Source organism: Mastigoproctus giganteus, chromosome 7 (genome assembly GCF_048544385.1).
Source record: "Mastigoproctus giganteus isolate SK-2022 chromosome 7, ASM4854438v1, whole genome shotgun sequence".
Lineage (NCBI taxonomy): Eukaryota > Metazoa > Arthropoda > Arachnida > Uropygi > Thelyphonidae > Mastigoproctus > Mastigoproctus giganteus.
The window spans coordinates 207,521,204-207,540,963 of record NC_143581.1 but is presented as its reverse complement, the minus strand read 5'-3'; the positions used below and the strand labels follow the sequence as shown (position 1 = coordinate 207,540,963).

Sequence of the window (19,760 nt, the reverse complement as noted above, 5' to 3'; positions counted from 1 at the left end):
TTTTAGGAGCATTAGCAACTAAGGCCATATTGCTCTGGGGATATGCGGTGGTCATTCCCTGACCTTTCCGCATCCTCCGTATTTGGTGGTCACGGGCTTGAAAACCCTGGTCTAATCAAGAAGCGTGTGCTACGCACTGCTGCTCCTGCCCACCTGACTACGGAGGCGCCAATTTTTTTTTTTTTTTTACAAGAAATGGCAGTCGAACCATTTTTACAAGAAATGGCAGAATCACCCCAACCGAACGCAACACGATAGGAATGAAGAGAAGATTCTGAAAATGTATTTATGTTTTTCATATCAGTGAAGGGGAAACACATTTCACCATAATAACGTAAAAACCTACACAATTCCAGCAATTGGTATAATGGCAAATGCAATTAGATAGAGTTTACTACCAGTTTATAACAGATTTCACTAGCAGAAACGCAACTGGAATTTGTTTTTATTGTTTTATGGTAGTAACCCCCAAAAATGTGCTTTAGTAAAATGTGAGGTGTTAATAGTGTATCTCTGCCTTTACGGTGTTGTTTATTCAGTTGCTACACGTGCGCAGCTTTGTTTATGTGTATCAAGAGTGCCTCCTCGTTTTGTAATTGTGCTTTATTCCCTAAAAATTAGTAAAATACTTAAAAGGTGTGAAAAGGAAGCGTCCTGGTGAAGACACTGCAGATTCAGAGAGAAAAAGAAAAGCAATATCGATAAACAGAGGCGACTGGGTCAAAAATTCTTACCCGGGAAAATTTATAGTGGCCTCATATTATGGTTTATGGCCAAAATCACACTGGCCTCTGGCCCACCGGGATTTCCCCAGTAAGGCTAATGGCCACTCTGCCTCTGTCGATAGAGAAAAAATATGAAATTGTGAAACGCTTTGAGCGAAATGAAAGACCATGTGATACTGCACGTGCTACGGACCTAAATGAGACAACGCTGAGAATTACAAAGAATGCAGAGAAAATAAAAACTTTCATAGCAGGAACAATTCAAAGTGTAATTAAAAACCATTAGATTAAGACACAAAGAATTGGTACAGATGGAATGGCTGTCATCTGTTTGGATAGAAAATCAAACAAAAAACAAGTTTGCTTACGATAGAAGCAAAAGCATTAACAATATTTTATTACGTAATAGTCGTAATAAAATACGTATTTTATTCGTAAAAAATACGTATTTTTTATTATTTATTATATTATAATAAAATATAATAAATAATAAAAAATACGTATTTTTACGAATTATATTATAATAAAATATAATATAATAATAATAAAATATTATAAAAATTATAATATTTTTATTACGTATTTTAATCATTATAAAATACGTAAGTATTTTATTACGATTATTTATTGTTTGGTAATGTTTTGGTTACCAATGTGTGTTCAGTCTTGGATGGTCGGCACCTACCCCTATTTTTCCCATAGGGCCTGTTGTTTATATTGCACGATTTTGCATTGCACGAGTGGTTTCTAGGAACACAACTATCATGCTATACTAGGACTGACTGTACTAAGTACTATAGGTTGGGGTTTACATTAAAAAAAAAAAAAAAAACACTGTAGAATTACACAACCAGCTTAGCCAGATCTGTATATCTTCAATATTGAAGTTCATTCATCCAGCATAAATAGAAATTGGATTAAATTAAGAGTTCGTATGCAACAAATGCAACCCAAACTCAAGAAAAGGGAACAATTATCCACTTATCTTGTACTTATCATTTGGGATCTTAGTTCGACTCTTGAGAAACACTTCAGTGGCCAAAATCCTGAAGGGCTTCAAAATTTCCTGGACCACCCACAAACAGGTGAAAAACTGTCTAACAATTCAGGAATTTTTCCCATCGCTATCTGTCTTGCATCAGAATAGAGATGACAGTGAAACAAAACATGAAGCCAAATTTTTGCTTCTCCACACGTACACCAAGGAGATCTGGCTTGAGCTCCCTCTCGAACAGTTTTGACCTGAGTGAGCCGTGTCCTGTCAGTAAATACGAAGTATTCATACTGAGAGAAAACTACACTTCACAGTATGAATACTTCATATTTATTGACAGGTGCTGTAAGTGAATGTATATATGTATATATTGTTTCAGCAGCACCTGGAATGTTACTTCATCACCTCGTTTCACTGTGCAGATACAGAACTTTGTCAAAGGCTGGGGGGGGGGGAACATACAATATACATAGCAACTAAGCAAGAACATTTAACTAATTAGTGTAAACAAAGTTATAAGCAACAAGCTATTTTGTCTAGACATAGACAATGAGCACAAAAGGTAATAATACATAATGGTAGAGCCTCAAGATTAGAGGACCATATAAATTTACAGTTCACATACCCAAATCATGTGTACATACACCAATGAAATATAATAGACAACAAAAGGGCCAATTATCATAAATATTAACAAGATTCAGTATCATCCCAGAAGGGCATTATAAGATTTGTTGGCCTCAGGGTAGTTTATAGACAGCTGCTGTAAATCTATACAGCTATATAAATATTGACCTTGTACCCATGGAACAAAACATGTCCCAGTCTTACATCTCATAAAAGTCCTCAGAATTTTGGAGGACTTACTATAAAAACCATTACTGAACAAAACATATCACATAAAGTAGTATACAATACTAAGTATATACTAAGTATCATATGTGTAAATATATACAAGAGAGTGGGGAGAATCATGTGAGTAGGAGCCACAGGATAGTTTGTGCACTATACACTAAATAGACTCACTGAGTCTATACAGGGCGTCTCAAAAAATACACGCCATAACTTCAGGAATGTAGACAATAAAAATATTTTATATCAGCATAGTTCCAGAAATGCTTGGTTCCTGAGTTATTAACCGAAATGTCTTATCTTCTGCAGGCGATTTCCTTATACCTAAGGATACCAACTGTATCCTTAACATCTGCATCTGCAATGGGTACAGGCCTTGTCACCAGCAGTTTACCCTGCACAAGTAATATTCTGCAGCCGACCAGGCTAGCCGGGTGGGTAAAGTGCCTGCCTGGCAACCCAAAGGTCACAGCTTCGAATCCCATCTCCAGCTTGGATCAGAGTAATGCAAAAACCTTAGGAGGTGCATTATGGCCACAGAAGCCGATGCGCCAGCAACTAACAAAAAAAAAAAAAAAAAAAAAGTTCTGCCAGTGGTTCTTGCAGCAGTGTGGTGCAACCCCTCACTTTCCTGCCTTAATGATATTCACAGATGAAGCACAGTTCACACGAGATGGAATCCAAAACTTTCACAATCAGCATGTATGGGCTGAGGAAAATCCATATGCAGTTCTTCCATCACATCACCAACAGCGGTTCAGCCTCAACATCTGGGCGGGTGTTTTTGGTGATAAGTTATTTGGGCCCCATGTACTTCCAAACAAACTCAAAGGGCAGGCATACAGAAACTTTTTGGAAAACAACATGCCTGATTTCTTGGACGACAAGCCACTGATCATTCGTCAACAAGCACACTTCATGCACGATGGCGCTCCCACACATTTCAGCCATCTAGCCCGCAATTACTTGAATCAAAGGTTTCCTGGTCGGTGGATAGGTAGAGGTGGACCAACTGCCTGGCCTCCACACTCAGTTGATTTAAACCCACTAGATTTCTTCTTGTGGAGCCATTTAAAGTCATTGGTGTATTTGACTCCAGTAGCTGATGTGTAAACTCTCCGCAATCGAATTGTGGCAGGTTGTGAGACAATACGAAACATGCCAGGAATTTGGCATCGTCTTTGCGAGTCGTTGCAAAGACGATGAATTCCTCAGAAAATGAGACGTCGATCTGAGGCCTGTATTCAGACAGAAGGTGGACATTTTGAACAGTTTGAACATGAAGGACATTTTGAACAATTTGAACGTGAATTTGAAGGTGGTAATGTGAACAGTCATAGACAGACCTTCAAAACTCGGAAACCAAGCATTTCCGGAACTATGTTGATATAAAATATTTTTATTGTCTACATATGAGGAACTCATTCCTGAAGTTATGCCGTGTATTTTTGAGACACTCTGTATATATACATAAATTTTTTTTTCTGTAGCCATGGAGCCAAGCTGAGTGTCTAACTGGATAGCATATTTTATGGTAGGAAATTGTCCCTTCTCAGAAGATAGAGGATGGTACAGAAGAACTCATACCAAGTGTAGTTGTTGCAGTCCGAGTTTACACAGTTTCAAGTAACACACTGATTTCTGATGATGAAGTAGATGCAGCAGTGGTCGATGAAGCCATAGTTGTTGTAGGTACAGTTGAAGCTATAGTTGTTGAAGTGTCCATGGGATCAGAAGTTGCGCTGTTTAAGTCAGAAGTTAGAGATAGTCTTCTAGCAAAAGCATCATGGGCAAACAGTTGGAATGCAACACATTAATGTTTTGAACTAAGTGTCCTTTGACCAGGAGAGACATTTTCAACCGACTTAGATAAACCATCTCTTATGTCGTACAGTTTACACTCATGGAGGATGTGTTTCCAATTTTCAATTTTACAACAAGCACAGAGATCAGTGTGGAATAGTCTAAATTTGTATAATTTCTCATTTAGCAATCCATGTCCTGTTAATAAATAAGAAGTGTGTAGATCCATAGAGAACCAGGGTTTAATTTTCTTGCTTGATATGAAGGTAGCCAGGAAAAAATTCTTTAGTGACAGCACTCAGGGATATGGTGTCCCAACATTTTTGCCATATATTTAAAAGTTCGTTCCAATACAACTTGGCTCTTTCACACTTTACATCTGTTTGAGGTTCAATGGTGATATTCAAAAATTCAGTTGGAATCTGTCTCTTAATGCGAAAGCAGAGACCTCTGTATATTAGATATATCCAAGGGCAACGTGCCAGCGATAACTTGTAATGCCGGTATAGATACAGTTCTGCATACTTTTAGCATACTAAGGAACATAGTTCTCTGTAAACTAACTAGTTTTGCTTGAAATTTAACTATTTTTGCCCTGTGGAACCATGTGCCAGCAGCATAAGTTGCCAAAGGGAGGAAGATGGAGTTGTAGTAAACCTGCATGGTCTGACGCGAGAGACTCCAGTCAGTTCTGGAGACCTTCACGATGGCACCAGTTAAAGTTTCTAATTTTAACAGTTACATGATTAAGGTGTGAGAAAAAATTTAATCTGCAGTCCACGATCACACCCAAATATTTAGTTTCCGTGGCAATTGGGAGTCAAGGATTGTTAACTTTGACTTGTGGTGGATGTTGAATATTTAATTTGCAGCCAAAAAATCATCATTTTAGTTTTCAAAGCACTAATGGATAGTTTGTTGTCTGGAGTCCAACCATAAAGATCTGCAAGAACAGCGTTAGCAGAGACTTCGATAGCTGTATAGCTTCGATAGAGTGACCACTGATCAAAATGGTTACATCATTGGCATATGCAATTACCTTGGTGTTGTCAAAAGATTGTCTTGGTGTTGTCCGTTTATTACCACTCTGCCGTCTCCCACTTAACCATCCCTTTATCCATTGCAGCAACTTGCCCTTAATTGCCATACTGCTCCAGTTTGTACAGGAGTCTTCCATGTGCAACTGTATCAAAAGCTTTCCTGAAATCCAAGTATATGATATCAAAATTATTTTTTGCATCCAGTTCCTTTGTGACCTTATCATAGTATCCAATCAAATTGGTCAGACAAGACTTAACAAACCCGTGTTGTGTCTGAACTATAACTGCAGTCTTGTCTAGATGATCCTTCAATGCTTCTTTAACCAGTTACTCTAATTTTCCCAAAGATATTCATTCAGTTTGTCAGCTATCTGAGCAGGTTCATCAACAGTTGAACTATCGATATCAAGTGGACCAATCTGATTCATCTCCTTCCTTGTAGAGTTTAGATAAATAAAGAAGTCTTTGCTGTATTTTGTAGTATTCTTTGCCAAAGATTTCTCAGTTTTCCCTCACTTTCCTAACCTCCTTTGTGACTGGCTACTATAAGCTTCTGTGTCACTTGAAACTGTATATGCATCCCATGCATTTTTCTTCTCTGCCAGAAGTCTCATTAGTTCATCTGACGCCCATTTAGGCCTAAATTTAACTGTTTTTCTTAGTTGCTATGAAAAGCCTAGTAGCTTCCAAGATTAATTCCTCGAATGCGTCCCATTTAGAATTTGCTTTGGTAACATCATCAGTTGGTCCCACTGTGTAGAATTTATTGCATTCTCTTTTGCCCCAGTTGTTTTCCTCTTGGCTCTTTCAGAATCTTTAATTCTCTGAGTCTATTAAAGGGTATTAAATCAAGCCTGAAATTTGCATTGATGAAAAGTAAATTGCTTTATTATATGAAAGCATCATTGTTTACCTGGAAAAGTTAGATGTCCTGCATTTTGAATTTTGGCAGTAATAGTTACCTTTGTCTTGCAGTAAATTTTTTGTGTATAAATCAGCCTAGTTTGTGATTGTTTTCTTGTTTAGGTACAACATGATCACAAGCAGTCCAGAAGATCGAGGGCTGTTCAAACGTATCGAATTTCACTACGTTGTATTTGATGAAGCCCATATGTTGAAAAATATGGGATCACAGCGTTATCAGCACTTGATGAGGATTAAGGTAATAACTTAATAGAGAATTAATTTATTATTATATATTATAATTTAAATTGTTTATGGTTTCTTTTTTTTTATAATTAAATGGAAAGAAACAGGTTTTTGTTATATTTGTATCATTGTACTTGTTATAAATATCTTTTTAGTTTTGTTTAAATATAGAGGTATTCGCTGTTTTAAGACATATATATATATATATATATATATATATATATATGATGAAGATGCAATGAAATTACTGAAAGTCTTAGTAAACAGGAATGAGAAATTAAAATTTAAAAAATATTTATAAAAAATATAAGACTGGATTACGGAATCGGGTACTATGGTAAATGTAGAAAAAACCAGCAACTGTAATGAAAATTAGACAAAAAGGTAATTATCAGTGTATTTGTGTATTTGGTAGGGGAGCTGAACTATCAGGTGTAATAACCATGGAAGAATCGAGAGAACCAGTATGCTAAAAAACAAATTACCTGAAATAAAATGCAGTTAATATAATTATGGTAAGTGCCTAAAGCTGTTGGTCCTAGGACTTTAACTACTTCGTTGGGGGGGGGGTCGGCAGTAAAAATCGTAGGAGCCACTGCAGTAAGCCAGGTCTCTGTTTCTGTTATGATGTTCACGTACCTTTTACGTGTACATGACGAAATAAAATAGAATGGAATGAATTGAAATAAAATGTAGTTAATATAATTATTGTAAGTACAGTCAGTCCTCGTATAACACGTGTTTACATTACACGAATTCAATCATACACGATTTATAAATATGGGAACGATATCTTATATAACACGAACTGAATTTGCTTATGCACGATTCGCCTTTGTATTTACAAGAAATGGCAGTCAAACGTGGAATCACCCCAACCGAACGCAACACGATAGGAATGAAGACAAGATTCTGAAAACGTATTTATGTATTTTATATCAGTGAAGGAGAAACACATTTCACCATAATAACGTAAAAACCAACACAATTCCAGCTATCGGTATAATCGCAAATGCAATTAGATTGAGTTTACTACCAGTTTATAACAGATTCCACTAGCAGAAATGCAATTGGAAATTGTTTTTATTGTTTTATGGTAGTAACCCCCAGAAATGTGCTTTAGTAAAATGTGAGGTGTTAATAGTGTATCTCTGCTTTTACGGTGTTGTTTATTCAGTTGCTACACGAGCGCAGCTTTGTTTATGTGTATCAAGCGTGCCTCCTTGTTTTGTAATTGTGCTTTATTTCCTAAAAATGAGTAAAATACTTAATGTTTGAAAAGGAAGCGTCCTGGTGAAGACACTGCAGATTCAGAGAGAAAAAGAAAAGCAATATCGATAAACAGAGGCAGACTGGGTCAAAAATTCTTACCCGGGAAAATTTATAGTGGCCTCATACTATGGTTTATGGCCAAAATCACACCGGCCTCCAGCCCACCGGGGTTCCCCCGGTAAGGCTTATGGCTGTCCGCCTCTGTCGATTGAGAAAAAATATGAAGTTGTGAAATGCTTTGAGCGAAATGAAAGACCATGTGATATTGCACGTGCTACAGATCTAAATGAGGCAACTCCGAGAATTAGAAAGAATGCAGAGAAAATAAAAACAACTTTCATAGCAACTCAACAACTTTCATTTCCACTCAAAGTGTAATTAAAATCCATTAGATTAAGATACAAAGAATTGGAAGAGATGGAACGACTGTCATCTGTTTGGATAGAAAATCAAACAAAAAACAAGTTTGCTTACGATAGAAGCAAAAGCATTAGCAATATTGTATTATGTAATAGTCGTAATAAAATACGTAAGTATTTTATTACGATTATTTACTGTGTTTGGTAATGTTTTAGTTACAAATTTGTGTTCAATCTTGGGTGGTCGGCACCTAACCCTATTTTTCCCATAGGGCCTGTTGTTTATATTGCACGATTTTGCATTGCACAAGGGTTTCTGGGAACACAACTATCGTGCTATACGAGGACTGACTGTACCTAAAGTCCTAGGACCCACAGCTTTAGGTACTTACAATAATTATATTAACTGCATTTTATTTCAGCTGATTTGTTTTTTAGCATACTGGTTCTCTCAATTCTTCCATGGTTATTACACCTGATAGCTCAACTCCCCTACCAAATACACTGATAATTACATTTTTGTCTATATATATAAAGCTCTGATTTGCAAACCGTAAATCTTATAAATTTTCGATCCTATTGAGAAGAATTTTTGACACCACAAATTCATTTAGCTAAATGAATGTTTGATTTTGTGAACTTTCTTTCAGCTCAAGTAACTCTTCACATCATCTTTATAAAAGAAAATGAATGAGAGAATGAAATACTTTCAATTTTTATGTATAAAATGCACTTTACAGTACAAGTAAAGTGTATAATATACACTCTACATTACAAGTAAAGTGCATAACATGCACTCTACGTATACTGTGTTTGAGCCCGTCACCACCAAATACAGAGGATGCGGAAAGGTCAGGGAATGACCACTGCATATCCCGGAGCAATATGGCCTTAGTTGCTAATGCTCCTAAATAAAAAAAAACTTAAACTTATACTGTATATACAGTACATTCCTATACACCTTTTTTTGTAAATTATCATTTACAGTTACAGTACACCATTATTTATCATCATGAAAATGTCTGAAAAGAAAAATAAATTTAAAATAAGTACAATATAAATTCTTATTTGGTAACCATGGCATTAGGCCATTGCCAGGTTTAAAAATGAAAACCATATTGACAGTTGTATCACCTTGTCTGTTATTGCATAGTATAATACTGTTAATTCTGCACTTTGTTTTTTATTGTGACATACGTATTGTTCTGTTTATATGAAACAAAACGTAATAAGCATTAAATAAGAAAGTATCCAGTTAAAAATAAAAGTGTCCAGCCAGTTTTATGGATATGGAATAAAATAAGTGACACTAAGCTACCATGTTTAAACATTAAGTGAAAATGTTACAAAGATAATTTAAAAATGTTTCGAAGTTAATTGAAAACACCTCGATAACTGTTTGGTGATGTTTCAAGAAGTTACTGTTTCTAATCAGCAGGCCTGGTAGAATGGATCTTGGTTTAATGTTGTTTGGAAAACCACTGGAACTCACTGAGCTCTAGGAGTTCATTTCCAGTAGTTTTCCATTCCACATCAATCCGAGAGTTATTTTACCATGCCTGTTGATAAAAATCAGTGACTTTTTGAAACATTGCCAAATAGTTTAATTGTTTGATATTGAGGTGTTTTCAGTTAAGCTTTGAAACATTTTTAATAAAGCCACTTAATCTTTACATGTGGTAGCATGTTGCTTGCTTTATTTCTAGTTCACAAGATAAGTAAGTAGCCACGTAACACCCTTCTTTCAACTAATTATATCTGGCCAGAGAATAGAAAATACTGATATGGAAGCCTGTGAGCAAATGCAACTGGATGACAACTTTCAAGGATGACAGAATGAATACAGTATTACTGAGACCTCTTTATAAAGTGGGGATGGAACAATGAATAATAGTTTTACTGGCACCTTTTCATGTAGTTGGGGATGGTGAAATGAATGTGATTTTACTGGCACCTTTTCATGTAGTTGGGGATGGTGAAATGAATGTGATTTTACTGGCACCTTTTCATGTAGTTGGGGATGGTGAAATGAATGTGATTTTACTGGGACCCTCTCATATGGGGGGGGGATCATTTTCTTCTTTACATCTGGGCACTTAAATGCATCTTCTAATGTTGCCCTCTTTCCAGTAAAATATGTAAAAAAAAAATAAATTTTATTGGCTTGGATCTTCCCATTATGTCATTATATGCATAGGAAAATCACTCCTGATTTAGGAAATAGATCTTAGAAAGGAATATATGATGTTCATTAATCAGGAAATTATTGTAATTTTGTATTTTGTGGCTTGCCTGTTTATTAATTCTTTTCATTCTTTTCTAAGATATTGTTTTATAAATAATTTGGAGTAAATAATTGTGTATAAAAATTAAGCAAAGCTTCATTCATGAATGAATGTGGTGACTTTTTATTTAGTTTATCTGTCCAGAAAATATAGTACAGGTAACCCTTGTATAACACGGTAGTTTGGTTCGTACAAAATCTCGTGTAATGCGAAACCATGTTATATGGGACTAAGAACCAGTAAAAAAGGGGGGAGGGGTTATGTTCCAAAAGCTAACAAAAATATGCCTTTTTTTTTTTTTTATAACTATCGGAAACTTAATTTTTATGGTAGTAACAACCTATGACTCTCATCAATCGGTGCAATACCACCACTTTGCTTATTGGAGGCTTGAAGTGGTGGAACCCATGTTTAGTCTCTAGAGCTAAGTTCCGGTCAGCCCTTCCCCATCTCTATCATCATGCAGTATGAATGATGACTTTTTAGGTTATGATGAACATCGTGGTGAGATCCAATATTCCTTACATTTCGAGGGTACAGCTCTAAAACGGTGTTCGCAGGCCGGCCGCTAGTTAGTACACCGGACCGAACCTATTGGTAACTCTTTAGGAGGCTTCCGGATCAGCTAGTGTATAATCTTGCTACCTCTACTCTGACAGATAGTGACTGGAGGGAGTCCGAGTAGTGTGTATGTGGGGAGCATTGTCGAAGCCATGTTATGTCAAGGATCTGGGTATATTCTTACCATGTGTACACCATCTTGAAAAATTTGATTACTTCATACAGCATGTCCCACCCACTTTTCTTACTATTGAATACACCATGAATTGTCAAACTAATAGAGCAAGCTTATCTGCGAAAAGATCTAAACCTCCCAAGCACTTCCTAATTCATTTCACAAATATCCGTGGTCTCAATTCTAATCTCAACGATGTCCATTTCTGCTTGCAGTCTGCCAAACCCCATGTACTTTTTCTGACAGAATCTCAGTTATCGGTTGATTTAACTACTGCTCATCTCAGATGCCCAAATTATTCGCTGTATGATTCTTTTTGCCTCAAAGGTGGTACTTGTGCATATGTCCGTTCTGATATTCCCTGTCAGAGACTTGGCAATTTGGAATCTCCTCTCTTTGATCTTCTCTGGCTTAAAATCTCTCTACCTCATTGTGTCAAATTCATCTGTTGTCTCTACCGTTCTCCCAACTCCACTAATCACTTGGAGCTGTTTGACTTCCTCTCTTTGCAACTTGACTTTCTCCAGTCCAACTTTCCTAACAGTGAGGTAATTTTTCTTGGCGATTTTAATGTTCACAACTCCAGCTGGCTTCCGTTTTCTAGTCACACCGACCCAGCTGGTCGAGATGCTGAGGCCTTTGCAATTACTAATGATCTTGCACAGATTGTTCATTTACCTACAAGAATACCAGACAATCCTAATCATACGGCCAACATACTTGATCTTTTTCTCACAAACAACCTTTCTAAGTACACGGTCGAAGTGAGAGGTCCTTTAGGCACTTCAGATCACAACTTGGTGATTGTCTCTTCTCCAATGGAACCTTTATCTCATGGCTATTCCCAACCTCGTGTTGTTTGGCATTACAAGAATGCAAAATGGGATGACCTGCGAGACTTCTCTTCTTCTTTTCCTTGGTCGGATTACTGTTTCAAAAGTTCTGATGTCAACATTTGATCGACAAAATTATTCTTGCAGGAATGGAATCCTTTATCCCACACTCCATTTTAAAATCTCGTCCTTGATCTAAACCTTGGTTTTCCAATAAATGTGCTAAGGCTGTCCAAGAGAAGAATGTTGGATATCGTAATTGGCTTGTTTGTAATTGTTCAGTTTCATTTTCTGCCTACACCAAAGCTCGCAACAATTGTAAAGCAGTTATTAACCAATCCAAACTAGAGTTTGAACAGACTAAGAGTAGAAAACTTGCTTCTTGCCTTAATGGTAGCCGAGCATTCTGGTCTCTTGCCAAAGCTATTGGCCACAACTTTTGCCTTTCTCTGCTTCCACCTCTGTCCAAACCAGATGGTTCTGTTGTCACTTCAGCCAAGGATAAAGCTGACCTGCTAGCATCCCATTTTTCTTTCAACTCATATATTAACGATCTTGGAAAAACACCTCTCACTATTCCCAGCACGCTCCATTCAATGCCTTCTGTGGTCTTCCGTCAAAAGGATGTCAGAAGGATTTTGACGAATCTTGATGCTAAGAAAGCTCCAGGTCCCGTTGGTATTTCTCCACTTGTTCTCAAAACCTGTACTCCTGAACTTACTCCTATTCTTTGCTGCCTTTTTCCACTTTCTTATTCCAAAGGTGTTGTTCTTCCTTCTTGGAAATTTGCTCATAATCAGCCAGTTCCTAAAAAGGGTGACAAATCAATTATCGTCCCATTGCAATTACTTCTACTCTTTCTAAAGTAATGGAGAAATCAATTAATCGCCAAATTTTAAACTACCTAGAAACCTTTCGTCTGATCACCGATTGCCAGTATGGATTCCATCAGTGTCGATCCACTGGTGATATTCTGGCTTATATTACCCATTTATGGACTAATTCAATGGAAAGTTTCGGTGAAACGCAAGTAGTTGCTCTTGACATCTCAAAGGCTTTCGATCGTGTTTGGCATAAAGGTCTTCTAATTAAGCTTCCATATTATGGTTTGCCAATTGTTTTTAGTAATTGGTTATCCAGTTTTCTCTCTGATCGCTCACTGAGGGTGATGGTAGATGGCTCTCTGTCTTCTGACTTCTCCACTAATGCTGGTGTCCCCCAAAGTTCAGTTCTTTCCCCCACTCTTTTCTTGTATATTAATGACCTTCTTCCATTGACTGGAAATCCTGTCCATAGTTTTGTCGATGATAGCACATTGCATTCCACTTTCCATTTTGAGAAACCTTGTCCTGCTCAATCAGCTTCAACTTCTCGAAAATCTGCTACCAATTCCTTAAATGCCGATCTTCAGGTAATTCTCCAGTGGGGCAAAGACAACTTAGTTGATTTCAATCCTTCTAAAACTCAGTCTTGTCTTGTATCTCGCAAAAAAGGATTCTTTTGCTGCTATGCTTATCTTTGGTGACACTCCAATTTCTAGGCAAAATGATATATCTCTTTTGGGGATTACCCTGACTTCTAATCTCTCTTGACACAAGCACATTACAAATATTTCTTCTTCTGCATCTAAAAAACTTGGTTTTCTCTTTCACTCTCGGCGTTAGTTTTCTTCCAGACAGCTGCTCACTCTGTATAAATCACAAATGCGCCCTACCATGGAATATTGTTCCCACATGTGGGGTGGTGCCCCCAAAACTTCTCTCAGGTTTCTTGATTCCATTCAGAAGAGGGCAGTTAGGTTAATTAATGACTCATCTCTAACAGAGTCCCTGCACTCGCTGTCTCATAGATGTACTGTTTCTGCTGCATGCCTCTTCTACAGATACTTCCATGGGCACTGTTCTTCTGAATTATAGAAGCTAATTAGCTTCTATAATTCCTGCTCTCTCTTTCAAAACAGTCCAAACACGTGCCGCCACCAGCCAACATCCATTTACTGTCCAACTTTTCATCTTCTCGTTTATTCATTCAACTGCTGTTTTCTGGAACAACCTTCCTTCATACGTATTTCATGAAAATTACAGTCTACAGAAGTTGAAGTCCAATGTCAACAAATATCTTTTTTCGTCTTCTCAACCTCTAACCCAAGCACGGTACTAAGTACTATAGGTTCTAACACCTCTCGTGTTTGGGGTTTACATTAAAAAAAAAAAAAAAAAAAAAAACTTTAACTATTATTTTTTATAATAGTAGTAACTTAAATAGTAATAACTGAGCAAACGTCTTACCTTACAAACTGTGATATTTATATGAGAGATAATGTATGTTCTTTTTATTTTCTTCCTCTTCATCGCTGTTAAGCACAATCTTTTCCGTAGCATCTAGATTTCGTGCATCTTCTGCTCTCTTTAAAAGGCATGAACTCTTCGAAGTCACAATTATTTTTTAAGGTCTCAAACAAGCACAGAATCTGGGAGATCCCTAACCCAGGGATCTCCCAACAAAATACAGTGGAACCCCGCTTTAAATGATACATGAAAATCGGAAGAGTATTTTCCAGTTAGCAAAATAAAAATAAATTTATGCTTACATATAGCTTAATTAATATGTATTGTAATATATACATACTAATTGATATTTCTGTTCACTGACTTTTTTTTTTTTTTTTTTGTTGTAAAATTTAAAACAGTAAAAATGATAGGCAATTAATTACAAAGAACATGGCACACACAAGTTGCAACAAACACAATACGGAGTAATGCGTTTCTGAAAATTTATGTTTTTTATATGATTGAATATTTCATGGAAGAGGAAGCACATTTCACCATAATAACGTGAAACCCCACAGAATTCAATCTATCGGTGCTATAGCAAATGCAAGAAGATCGAGTTTACTACCCATTTATAATTGATTACACTAACAGAAAAGACCAATAAACTGGAAAGTGCAAATTGTTTTTATTGTTTTATGGTAGTGACCTCCAGAAATGCACTTTAGAAAAATATCACGAAGGCGATAATGACTAGCGAATGAACAGTGGGGATTCACAAAAAAGAATGGAAACGTTGAAAAATTACATCCTACATAATAGAAGGGTTTTCCCTGCACAAAAGTGAGAAAATACTGTGTTATGCGAGATTTCCAGAAATTTTCAAACCGTGTTAGAGCGAAACCTTGTTGAAGAAGTACCATGTTGTGCGAGGATTGCCGCAATTTATCAATCATGTTAGAGCGAAACCATGTTGTAGAAGTATTGTGTTATATGGGGGTTGCCTGTATTGGCATTGCTTTGGTTATCTGGAACTTCTTCAACAGAAGTATTGTTCTTTTTATAGGGATATTGGATACAAACCCATTAATCTAATGCTGACATCATCAAATCATTGTTATCAAGCTTATATTACAAATGCAGACACAGTTACATTTTGCCTTTACTCAACATTTTTTCAACATTACTGTATTTTTAACCTAATATTTAATATTATTTAATTAAGGGTTATGAATAATATTAAATATTTAATATTATTCATAACTCACATGTATAATAAAAATCGTATTAGTTCTCTTGAGAACTGAAAACTGGTTGGTTATATCATCAATATCTGCACTAAGCAGACATATTCTGGTTCTATTCCATCTATATTTACAAAGTAATATCAGTGTCCCTCACAATTGAGTCTCCTAATAAAATTACTTACTGTTGAACCAAAATGGTTTATGCTTTAAAATTCATATTTGGGATTTAAACCAGGGCGAAGAACCTGGATTTATCCAGGACATCAACTCATTTTCTCAGTGACCCAGTTTTGTCTATTAATGAACCTCGTTTCAATTTCATATCGTCACACTCTGTATCTAGTACACAGAAGTGAGTCATCATTTGTAATATAATCACTGCAAGAGTGACTCAAATATCTGTGCAAACAATAAGGCTCCAATTCACAAGGGAATTTTCTGTGGCATTTCCAGTCTGAATTATGTGTTTTGGTATCTTTGGATACTTTTGTATTAATTGAGTTATAAGTAAGAAATATTCAAAATTTAAAGTATTATTTAAAAAAAAATTATGATACAGTAATACCCCGAAGTTACACGATAGGTGGGTCTGATGAAAATCGCTTAAGTCATTCGCGTAAGTCGGGGTACAACTTTGCATATAAATACATATAAATTTTGTTTAATTGGAACCAAGGACTAACAAAAACACTAGTTTAAAAGAAAAATATTTAATAAAATTGCAATTATTTATACATATTAATACAAGTTATGTATTAAAAAAATAAATGAGTTACGTAAAAAAGTTATTTCAACGTCGATGGCCTCATAAAATCTAACAAATTCGTCTGACGACACAGCGCCTTTTTTTTTCACGCAGAATTTCTTCGTAGCAAGCTAATAATTTTTTATTCCTTGCTTTGTAGCTATAACACGTTCTTCGTTGGAGTCTATGTTTTCTAAAATTTTTAAGCCCTTTTCAATTGAGCTGAGACCTTTTGTCAAGCTTGCAGTTGTCATGTGCTTTTCTGGTGGAACTGGGTCTGAAGTGTCGGATAATTCAGTGACGTTTTGCTCACGCATCTCTATGAGCTCATTCATTGTCAGGTCCTGACTATGTGAATCCAACAGCTCGTTGACATCATCACCATTGACTTCCAAATCTAATTGTCTGGCAAGATTAACAACTTCTATCATATGAGCAACATGATCAGTTTCTGGCTTTGTTTTCGTCTCGTTTTTTAAAAAAAATGGACAAAGTTTATTCCAGACACCATTCAATGTTTTTTTTGTGAATTTCATCCCAAGATTCTTCAATGAATTGTTTCCAAAAGTCTTTAACAGATATCTCACTATCTTGTCTCATAGCTTCATTCAGACGTGCAAACAAACGCCTCGTGTAGTAAGCCTTGAATGTTTTGATGACTCCCTGGCTGGTTGTGTTTGGAGGCAAAAACACAACTTTCACACGTGGGTCGAAATTAATTAGGGTGGCAGGAGGGTGACTGGGTGCATTGTTAATAAGAAGGATCAATTTAAATGGAATCTGTTTAGACTTGCAATGACGTTCGACTTCAGGTATGAAGTGGTGACCAAACCAGTCCTCAAAAATGGAAGCTGTCACCCAAGCTTTATGATTTGACTTCCAAATCACTGGTAAGCTAATTTTAGATATATTTTTTAAAACTCTTGGGTTTTTGGAGCGATAAATTAAGAGGTTTTAACTTGCAGTCACCAGCTGCATTCCCGCCGATCGTCATTGTCAATCGGTCTTTGGAAACCTTAAAGCCTGGAAAGTTTTTTTTATTTGTGAAAACGATGTAATTTCAGACAAAAGTTGAGCATGAATTCGAACGTACACATATAAATATGACAGTTGGAATGCAAATTCTTGTATATGTGTGCAGCTCATGCGGCAGCAAAGTTGAATTTTGTTCATCTTTCGCTCTCACTCTCCGCTGTCGCACCGTATATCGATAGCATATGAAAAACGACCTTGAAGATAGTGGGTGGCAGTGTTGCCAAACGAAAAAATCAAGAACCGCGTAACTCCGAGTTCGCGTAAGTCGGGGTATTACTGTACTCTAAAATATCCTACACCAGGCACTGACAACCCTAGGCATGGTGGAAGATTTTTAAGGCACTTTAATGATATGTACTTTTTGTTTCTTATTACCCCAATGCTTACCTCCTTATTATTGATGTTTAAATGTATTGAAAGAAGGTTCTTTAATAAATGAATTAAGTTTATATTGTTTAATTTTCCATATGGGTCCAGATTTTTGATCCTGTACATCTCAGGCTGACTTCTGAACACTGAAAGTTATTATATCATGTGTATTTTAAGACAATAGCATTTACTCGGAGCAGTCAAATTTTAACTCAGCCATTTATGTTTAAATTTGAATGATAAAATAAAACTAGAATTTATATTTCAGCATTTTTAAAAAGTTTAATAATAAAATAATATATTGCATAATATCTAAATTTTTATTGTTATTCAGTTATCTGTTGATTGGGGTCCTTGGAAATCTCTGTACAGGCTGGCCTCGATTAATGTGATTAATTTGTCTTGCAAGTTCATTGCGCAAAACGGAAATGCGTTATTGAATATAATAATCAATAGGAAAAATTATAATTGGTCCATGACCTTCAGGAATGTCCAAGAATTTTATGGCTCAAGATAGTTTGTACGGTAGACTCGCTGTATCCTAGATCTCTTAGGTAATAACTTTTCGTTTTTTTTTTTTTTTTTTTATTGCAATCACGTTTTTCACTTTCTCTTTTATCCATAATTAACAGGAGTAGAAAATTAGAATTTTTAAATACGTCTGCACGTGACTTTATTAGCAGGAGACAAACAAGTAACGTGTCTACTTCCGATGGTTGATGGAACACAGTGAGGCGGGCTTGTTTATTGGCCATCAAATGCTTAGCGTGCGATTCGAATCTTTTTCAACTATCACATAAAAAAGATCATGTTAACTGGAAATTTGCATTGCATAAAGTAAAAAGTGGTATAATTTTTTCAAATCATGTTATGTGAGGCCTGGCTGTAATTGTGAATTGATTTATTGAATCAAAAAGAAAGGTTAAAAAGTACTGTTAGGAAATTAGTTTTTGCTTTAAATTCGTTTTGTCAGTATATGTTAAAAATTAAAATGTTTCATGTTGCTGTTCATATTTATTGCCAGAAAATAGGCTAGTGAACAGGTCTCATAAAAGTCACTTCAAGATGATAGGGAACATATGACTTATTTTTATAGGTTAGACTTTTCCAAGTAGCCCAGATGATCCTTACTGTTTTCTAATTTCTAATATAGAGGATATATGTGTTTTGAAAAATCTTTTATAAATAGCACTTTTTGCATGTATAACATGATTTTACACACTATTTTTTGTTTGTCAGGCTGCTCGAAGGCTTCTCTTGACTGGCACTCCACTTCAAAATAATTTAGTGGAGCTGATGTCATTGCTTATTTTTGTAATGCCCAGCATATTTACTGGGAAAATTGATCAGGTTAAGCACATGTTTTCTTCTGTTTCGGTAAGTTCTCATTTTACTTTTGTGGTGTTAATATTTACTTTAAAAAAAAATTTTTTTTTTTAAGATTTTATTATATATAAGGATATAATATAAGCAAAATATTTTTATATTATGCACTCATAGGGACAGTGGACAAAAAATTAGTTCTTGTAGTGTTCAGGACATCCGACAAATTGAACATATGTGTATCTTTTATGCCTGTTTGTGTACAGCACTGAAATTAGTGTATAAGGTTACCTTTTTTCTCTCGTATACCAGCTGTGACCAAAGAAACAAAATTTTTTGCTTCTTCAGTCTCTTTTCTGTGCCACACACAAGAGATAGGGTGCAAAAAAAAAGTAGTCAGTGGCAAAAAGGAATCACTTCATTTGGTAGGCCTTAAAGGGCATCCTGTTAAAGAAGTAGCCGTATTTTCTGGCATTTCAGACAAGGGTAATGAGACTTTTAAGAAATGCTGGGATTCAAAATCAACCAGAAATCAGCTGCAGAATTGTGGTCAAAAGTCTCTGTTAAGTGATCCTAATTGGCAATGAATATCTAGTAAATTAAAAACAATTTCAAACAAGACAAGAACTGCTGCAAACAGTTAAACAAGACCTCATAAGCCAATTTCTGAGCGAGCACTGTGAAGAGAACTGCATAATGTGGGGCCTCTAAAAAAGACCAAAG

The 19,760-nt window shown here is 35.9% G+C and overlaps 1 protein-coding gene across 1 annotated transcript in view; it reads left to right on the top strand.

Annotated features, from left to right (window-relative positions):
* LOC150083623 (SWI/SNF-related matrix-associated actin-dependent regulator of chromatin subfamily A containing DEAD/H box 1B-like) overlaps positions 1-19,760 on the top strand; it is a 276,675-nt gene that overhangs the window by 126,554 nt on the left and 130,361 nt on the right. Inside the window, exons 9-10 of the mRNA XM_090377391.1 lie at positions 6,441-6,576; positions 18,954-19,091. Of these exons, the coding sequence (XP_090233517.1) occupies positions 6,441-6,576; positions 18,954-19,091 (274 nt within the window). The remainder of the gene's footprint in view (positions 1-6,440; positions 6,577-18,953; positions 19,092-19,760) is intronic.